An 8893-nucleotide genomic window follows, 5' to 3' on the forward strand; every position below is an offset into this window, starting at 1 on the left:
TCAAAGACACGTCAGATTAATGCGTTTTTAACGCGACAAATCTGACAGCCCTATTCTAAATCACAAGAACATGTTTAAAAACGGCATTTTCATTGGAGTGTGTCTTTAACTTAAATGTTGTAAAGTTTAATTAACAGAATACCTCTTCAAACTGTTGGGCATGGCAGTGGAGTAATAGTGGTTTGGACTTTTGTTGCAATTTACTGAGTGTAATGAAAGGATTATTTGTGAGTGAATGTTGGAGTTCTGATCTCTGTCCAAATACAAAACAGAACTCTAGCACTAAAACAGTTTTGAAGTTTCTTTGGACAACAACAATCTTGACTCCTCATGCCCAACATGAGGGGGCGCTCTTGTACAAGGAACTTTAGTAGCACTAAAACCTGTTTCCAGATTTAAACATTGTGTCGTCTTGAACTTTTATTCTTTTGTGAGCAAGTCATCACTATTTATTTATTTATTTATTTATTTTTACATTTGATACTAAATTTGTGGAATAATTCCCAAATCTGTTGTTTTTACAGTTTTATTTTTTTTTCATAAAGTATAGAAAACGCATCATCTACACTCCCTAGATAAAATGTCCTGAATTCTGTTTGTGCTTTAGAGAGCTTGACCTGAAGAAACCCATCTACCAACGCACCGCCGCTTATGGTCACTTCGGCCGCGACGTCTTCTCATGGGAGATGCCCAAGAAGCTGAAATATTGAACCCTGGCTTTTGCTGGCTCACTCATGTCGGGTCTCGTTTAGATAAATGTTCCTCTCTTTCTCATCCTTTTTTTTTCTCCTCTTTCCTCACACACAGCCACAAAGTGACAGAGCATCACATTCAACCTTAGTCCACCTTCTAAAAACCACCAATGTAAACCTGGGGTTGTGTTGCTAGCACAATAGTTAATTTTTGCATCCGAGTGCATCCAGCACTAGCGTTCTTTTCTAAACCTTCAAACTCTTTGTGCACTCAGAAGTAGCAGTTTGCTTCTTCCTCCTCATTTGTGTAAAGCAACTCAATCCTGATCATTTCAGCAAAAAATATTGTGCCAGAAATCCTTAAAATATGTATTTATTTATTTGTCTTCATCCAAGTGTCATGTTTTTGAATGTTTTACATAAATATCTGAAGCTACTAACAAATCTCTGTTAAATCCGGCTCCACTGGAGGTCACTTTTTTATATTGTTTGTTTTGTGGAGTAAAATGTCAAACTAGTCTTCTGATAAACACTAAATGAGAGGATGTTTGTTCAACTTGCTTACTAAATAGTGAGTCAAAGTGTATCTATAAAGTTTGAAATGGGATCTTGGCGTCTTCAGCTGATCGGGTTTAGAGGAATATTCAGATCAACGCATACTTTAAAGTATTTTTATCTCCTGGGAAGCTTCCACTACAAGTTAATTTAAAAAAAATCCACAGTTGCAACAGACTTTTCTAAATATTGATTTAAAATGTAAACGCATCTGCAGCCAGAATGCTGCAGGTTGATGACATCTGCTGAGATAAATAGGAATTATGCATTTAAATTATTTGAAAATAGCAATATCATTGAAACAAAGCAGATTTCACCTGATTAATCATCTAAATACTTAATGTGCACCTACATAAACCAGACATTCTCTCCCACGTATCCTTGCTTCCTCCTGCTCTTCCTCACATCAACTCCTCCTTATAATGTAGTTGATGCTCTTCCTGTGTGATATCCTGTTGTTTGCCTCAACATGTATTGTGTTTAAATATCTGAATCCATCATGCTTTTGTTGACTTCTGTTCCTCTTTCCCATCTGTCATCGGTCTGAACCTGTCTCCTCTTGAGTGCAATGTGGTCCAAGAACTGACGTTTTCTCTTAGATTTCTTGTAAATGCACAAAAGGGGATGCAGACATTGGCGTTTAAAATCCCTTAAATGTCCCTTTTCTGCAACAGTGTTACAATTCCTACACTCCTGAAGGAATCGGATGATTATGTTCCGACTTAATCCGAGTTGCTGTCTGTGTTGTCTGGTGACTTGGATTTAAAACTGGCACCAGTTTTGTTTTTAAATGATGATGGTGTTTTGTGGAACAAGCAGAAGGAGTTTCCAAAGATTTGAACAAGAAACCAGGGAACCAAAGTGTTAAAAGGATTTAAAGCACACTCTGTCTAAATCTATTTCCAGGACTAAATTTCTAGCTAGTTATAATTGCAGTTAAACAGTAAATATTGTCTTTTTCTGGTGGGACCTTATTTAGGTTGCACTTGCTCCCTCTTGTGGTCTTTTTGCAACACTACACCATCATACTTTTATCTATTCCTTTTTTTTTTGTTTGTTTTTCTCTGTGATTGTACATCTTCTATCTTGTCCACAACCGAGGCCGCTTGGCTGGTGTTGTACAGAGAAACCGGCTTGTTTACACAGCCTCCTGTGGTGAGATCGAAGAGCCTTCTCCTCTAAAGTCGGTCTGTCAGCGCGTTGGATAATGTTCAAAAGTGCCTTTTTGTCATCCGTGCACCCTTTGACCTTTCCATCTGTCTTTTTCTCTAGGGTCTTTTTTTTAGATTATCATGGCAACTGTTCAAATAAACATTCTTCTTTTGTGTGGATGGGCTGAAAATCACTTCACTTCAGCTGTGCAATAGTCAAAAGATGAAATGAAGACGGTCGCTTCCTCTCAAGAGGCAAACACAGTTTTTGTTCTGGGTTTTACTTCCGCTTTGTTTCCTTGAACTAAAGGTTGAAAAGTTTTCAAATAATGTAGATTGTTGTAGAATTTTACATACATTTTGCACAAATCACACTTAGCTTAAACTAATATGCAGCAAAAATCAAACAAACACATTTTTGTCTTAGAAGATCATTTATTTCTTATTACAACCGTATTATAGTTCATGCTTTTCAACCATATAAGAAATTACATGACTAAATTATAAAAAACCCAAAGCCAGGAAACATGAAGACAATCACTATATATATCATTTAAACCTTTAAAAGTATATATATATATTATTATTATATTTTAGATAAAAAAAATTCCGATAGGTTTTTATTGTTTAATTCACACACATTTTGTAAAGCAAAATCAAACGGTATAAAATTATGATTTGAGAGAAATCCGGCATATGTGTTCGCAGCTAGAAGATGATTCCGATGCAGCTTGGAGCCTACCCTGTTTAAAATAAATAAAATAAAGGACATTTTTATTTTAATACTTTATTTAAATGATCACGTTGAGACTCACCTGATCAGTTCAGAGCGTGTTGTAGTTCAAAGACTTCCAGGCAAATTTCTGACAGTAGAATAAAGTCTAGAGGGAAATAGATAAAATGTATTTGCAGCTTAAAATCCAGACAAAAACAAGTGTATTATATTGATATATTTTTCAGAGTTCTACTCACTCCACATTTAAGGGCGGTCTTGGTGTCTCTGCAGCTGTATAAAGTCAAAGTGCATGGATCTGTTGGGTAGAAAACACAAACATCTGCATATTCAAGCGCCAAAATTATTTTTAAGATGACAAAAATCCCTTTACTGTTATATTTATCAATAAAATGTGATCAAAATCTTCAATAAATTGACTTTAATTCTGTTCTTTTAGTAAATAATCTGTGTGAAAGTAGCTCAGGTATTTTCGCTTATGTCGAGAATTTTAAAGCTTATGTAAAATATATTTTTAAAGAATTATTCCTTTTCAAAATTGTTTTTGAGGAGGTAAAGTCCTTGAAGTAAGGTCTGACCAAAAACAGGGGCCTCCTCATGCTTGCACATGTGCAGGAGAGCACAGATGGTCTCGGGGGTGGCGTAGTGGATGAAGGCGTCCATCACGGTCTTGCTGAACTTGTCGACAATGGCCTGACACTGGCTGCGGTAAGAAGGGGGCAAAACGTGACAAATCTTTTCCAGCAGCTTAGTGACGGCTTCCTGCGGAGCGACAAATCGAGTCAGTAGATATAGACAAAAACAGGTCAAGTGTTTCCTCCCAGAAAACTTACCTCAGTTCTCTGCTGAGGCACCATTTCCTCCAAAGTCTTCACAAAAAAAAGGCAGAAGGAGCACTGGGGTCCGGACTGCATGTGGGTCAAAAAGATGATCAGTAAAGTGAAAGACTTCTGATTGTTTCAGGATTCTTTTAGATTCACTGACGTTGTCACTCTGCGGGATCGCCTGGAGGTCGTAGGTCAGCATCTTCTCACTTTTTGGACAGGAGTTGCAGAGCCCGAGCAACTTGCAGATTTCTCCAGGTTTCTAATGAGAATTACCACCTTGTAAGCAATTTAAAGGGTTAAATTGGCTTATCAGAAATGAAGCCGTCTCTTCACTAACCGCTACACCGGTGAAAAAGGTGATGGCCAGTGGGAGCATCTTGTCCACCTCTTCTTTGCAGAGTGAGGCGGCCGGGCCGGGCAGCAGCGAACAGACATGGTCAATGCCTGCCATGATCTTTTTCTAAAAGTCAAAATGTGGGGATGAAGATGAGAACGCTAAACTTATGAGTAAACATTTATTCATCCTTAAAATTAATAAATTAATGAAAATGTGATGATTTTCACTAAAGTTTTTACATTTTCTTTTCATTTATTGACTCAAAAACATGGTGCACATCATTTTGTAGAAATAGCTGCATTGTCTGTTCATTAAAAAAATAATATGATTTTAAATGGGTGCTTTAAGGTTTTACAAACGTTTGGGAATCTGATTTCTAAGAAAACAGTTAAAGGAAGAGAATCTTTGTCGGTTTGTTGAGGCTCAAGACAAAAAAACCATCTGAGTAATTTCATTTCAGTATTTTTAGATATAGAAAGAAGGAAGTTGCTTTTCATATGATGAAAATAGTTTTCTGTGCTTTACTGCACAAACGACTGATAACAAACACGTCCATTCCAAGAATGGTATTTCTGTTGATTACATACAGATAGAGGAAAACCCCTGAAAGTTTAAAAAAAGTTTATTCAATGCAAACTATTTAACCACAAAGCTTAAGTGCATGAACTGTTCTGTTGATTCTGCTTCAGACTTAAGAAAATGTTGACTTAAACATGGCTGACAATGTAATCCGAGAGCAGATAAGAAATCTCAGGTGTTTAAACTCACCTGGAGGTCAGAGCTGGACAGCATGTCTTCAAGGAGCTCAAATATTTTGGTGCAGTCCTGACACACGTCCCCCGTCTGGATACAACAATGAATAACCACACAAAAAATGGAATCCATTCTGAACAAATATACATTCATATACATTTCATCAGGTCACATCCTCTGTCACTATGAACTAAACCTGCTCAGAATTGGATTTTTACAAAGTGTAAACTCCTTTATATTTCCCTATTTCATCATTTATTAATCAGTTTTTACCTGCTAATGGAGTCTGTTCTCAAAAAAGTAAAGATTCTACTTCCTGCCACAAATCTTGTTGCACATCATCAATTCTAAGAGATGATCTAATAACCTTGTTGTTCACGATTGCACCTTAAATAAAATATTAAAAACATTCAAAGAAAAAGTATTGCTTTACTTTTAGGGCATCGGGAGAACTCTGCAAACCGTTGATGTCAAACGAAGCTGTTAGAGCTGCAAAAAGAAAAGTTTGACACTAAATAGAAATATTTCAGCTCAGAAACGAGATAGTTGGACAGCTGATAAGTGTATTTCTTACCGCAGCTCTGCAGGCCGACGAGGAGAAGGAACGCTAACGCCGCCATTATTGCTTTTGGATGGTTTTCTTTCACTATTTGAAGTCTCTTCTGTTCAAATGTCAAATACGAGCTGCTCATTCTGCTTATATCTGACCTGCTCCACCCACTCAACCACACCACCAACTTCTGCCATGACTGAAACTCCAACAAACGTTTTCATGCCAATTATATATGATGGAGTTTTATTTATATAAAACATCTTTTTTAAGAACAGGACAAGAAAGTTGTTTCAAACCAGAGGTTTGCTCTAAATTTAAAATTTTGAAATTGCTCAGGGAAAATAGAAATGATCAAAATCTGTTTAGGTATTATTATAAAAAATATTTTGTTTTATTCATAAAATTAAATTCAAATAGAAATTTTAAGAGGTTAGTTGTTGAGAAAAACAAGAAAGTTTCAAGCTTTAATTGCCTTCATTCCAATGTTTTTTTTAAATCATTTTGTCTGTTTTTTTGTAAAGAAAAACACATGGATATTTTGTGAGATTTCTCTACAGTTAGGAAAAAAGTCTCAAAAACAACAACATTATCCTGCTTTGATCATTTTTTAGCACATACCAAGTTTTTAATGTTATGCGAGACAAATCTCTGCCTTTGTGACTTTAAGTTGAAGTGATGCTTTTAGTTTTGATCTCAATGTTTTTGAGGCACACTTCTGCATCTGGAGCAGATTCACTTCCACTACTGGACTTCTTGATTTTAAAAAACTGCTTCAACATTTCTGATTCACTTTGGCTGTCTCTGATGGGCCTGAGGTTTCAATTTATTTCTGTTGGGTCTGTTAAACTTTACTGCTGCTGCTATGATCTATATTAATGATGAAATATACAGGAACAAGCCTTGTTCATTTGCTAAGTAAGAACATGACGTTATGTCATTTATATTTAAATGGAATAATAGACAGAAATTAATGTATTAGGAGTTTTCACTTTGAGATAATGATTAAGAAAAAAACATTCAATGAAAGCAGGAGGAACTCTTAAAAATGAGGTTTGAACTAAAAACCACATATATGCATACACCCTCATAAAAAGTACATTTTTGACATATTTTAATTTCCATTTTTGTGAGTTTTTTACCTACAAATCTGTACTTAGCCTGACAAAAATAAATAAAAGAAAAAAAATCTTTACCTCATTGTGGGGATTGAAAAAAATATTTAAATCCAATCTTTCAAAATATCTTTACTCAAATCAACTCAATGAACAGTGCAGATCAATGTAAGAGTTTTATTACTTTTTATGTACTTTTAGTATCTCACTGTTCCCATTTTTACTACATTATATTGTCTTAACCTTTGTTGATGTGACTTACTATCGTTCTATTTGAAACAACTCAGTGATGAATGTCTTTTTGGTCATTTTTCTAAATCTTTCTCTCATTTTTAAAGCCTTTGTTCATTTCAAAACTCAACAATAGCTTGAGGAACATTTTTAAAAGTTTTCTATTCTTTTACTCTACTAATGTTTGTTGTTAAACTCTCTTCATGAGTCCATCAAATATCTTCTCTTATATGATTAAAACAAGTAAATCCCTTAGATTTTTCTAAGATAACTCAGGGTGAAGGGGAGTACATTACAAATACAGAAGAATGCAGTATTGACTCATAATTGTCATTTGAGGAAAACCAAAAATGAAGGTCAGGAGAGGCTAACTAAACTAGAACCTGGTGTGGACAAGTCACTGGGTGTCCTTTCAGAGGAAGTCATAGCTCTGCGGTTTGGCCGGCGCTAGTCTGTGCCTTCCATGGAAACCAGACGTGCTAATTCCTCCGGTGGTTTCACTATCAAACATGATAGCAGCTTTTGTTTGCATATGTTGTCCTAGTATAGTGTTTTCCTTTTCTTTGGCAAATAGTTACTTTAGTCGTTTGCTGAGACTAGGTTACTGTGTTGGTGGTTAGCATTTTATTTCACAGCACAGATAACAACATTAAATTAATATATATTTCAATGATAGGAAATTAGCTTAGGTATTAGAAAGACTTGTATAAACATTTTAAAGTCATCCAAATCTAGAGTTTCTAAAAATCATCTTTGGGGTACCTCAAGGTTCAATCTTTGGCCCTAAATTATTTTAGTGACACATCATAAATAGTTTTTTTGTTTAAATTTTAATCATAGCTTATATAAATTGAAATATTGTAATATTTTTTGGTACATTGAAGCAGACAAAGATTCTGAAAAAAAAACATTTGTAATTTTTATAATCAAATGAAAACTAGAGATGGCAATAAAGATGATTAAAAAGTAATTTTAATCAGCAGTCTTGTTTGACAAAAAAAAAAAAAAAAACGCTAAAGGAAAACACCAGAATTGATGCAATGTTACAAAAAACTGAATAAATACTTTTTACCATAAAGTGACGATTATTTCTGTGCTTTCACTTATTTAAACAGCTTTTATTTTCTAATCAGATGAGTAATTTATGTCAATGATGCAAAAAATGGAGTTCGACCTTCAGGCAGACGGCCTATTCTTATAAAGCCATCAAAGAATGGAACAAACTCTCAATAAGTATGAAACTTTCCTCAGAAATGAACCATTTCTCATGTAATCTCAAGGAATTACTATTGGAAAAAAAGCAGTGTCAACATTGGGTATTGTAATAAACATAATATGGTCTGAGCAAAATTTTATTTTAGAATATTATTCATTTTTTATTGTGTAACCAGTAGTTTTATGGAAAAGTTTAATGTGGAGTGGGTATCTGCATTTATTTTTTCCAGCAGTTTTACTCAGAAAAAAGTAGACCTATTCTGCCCCCTGCTGGCAGTGAATATTAATGCATGACTCAACTCAAGATCAGCTTTTCCTTCTTTGACTCTTTCTTTGTAGAGACAATTCCTTCTTTAGTTTCGACCTTCTTTAGTTTCGTTTTTTTTATTTTTAACAATTACACACACATTTATGTTTTCAAAGATTGATTTTTTTCTAAATGTATATATAAAAAAATTGTTTGAAGCATTTCTGATCTCATTTTAAGGAAACGCCCCACTTGAGATTTCTCTATCTTCTGTTTCTTTCTCAATTTGTCAACAACTTCCATCAGCTTCCAAATGAAAGAAACAGAATATACATTACAAAAAATATTAGTAAATCTTTATTTCTTGAACTGATGCTTTCCATAAGATCAAAGTTATTATAATATAGAAATGCACAGATAAAATAAAAGTCAAACTGTGAGCAGCAAATAAAACATAAAAATTCTGTGAATGTTGCTCTCATTTATT

At 34.5% G+C, this 8893-nt stretch overlaps 2 protein-coding genes across 2 annotated transcripts in view; one reads left to right on the forward strand and one right to left on the reverse strand.

Moving 5' to 3' along the window:
* Positions 1 to 2578, forward strand: part of mat2aa (methionine adenosyltransferase II, alpha a) — a 9886-nt gene extending 7308 nt beyond the window's left edge. Inside the window, exon 9 of the mRNA XM_024299684.2 lies at positions 608 to 2578. Within this exon, the coding sequence (XP_024155452.1) occupies positions 608 to 710 (103 nt within the window). The 3' untranslated portion in view covers positions 711 to 2578. The remainder of the gene's footprint in view (positions 1 to 607) is intronic.
* Positions 2579 to 2824: 246 nt separating this feature from the next.
* On the reverse strand, positions 2825 to 5772 carry LOC112163336 (prosaposin). Its single transcript, XM_024299685.2, has 10 exons — positions 5623 to 5772; positions 5482 to 5537; positions 5064 to 5138; positions 4296 to 4418; positions 4116 to 4217; positions 3965 to 4039; positions 3710 to 3893; positions 3371 to 3429; positions 3214 to 3279; positions 2825 to 3141 (listed from the first exon to the last, which is right to left on the reverse strand). Exons 1-9 carry the CDS (start codon positions 5738 to 5740, stop codon positions 3223 to 3225), a joined length of 849 nt encoding a protein of 282 aa, XP_024155453.2. The 5' UTR covers positions 5741 to 5772; the 3' UTR covers positions 2825 to 3141; positions 3214 to 3222.
* Positions 5773 to 8893: the final 3121 nt, after the last annotated feature.

The sequence above is a fragment of the Oryzias melastigma genome, linkage group LG12 (genome assembly GCF_002922805.2).
Source record: "Oryzias melastigma strain HK-1 linkage group LG12, ASM292280v2, whole genome shotgun sequence".
In the NCBI taxonomy this organism is placed as follows: Eukaryota; Metazoa; Chordata; class Actinopteri; order Beloniformes; family Adrianichthyidae; genus Oryzias; species Oryzias melastigma.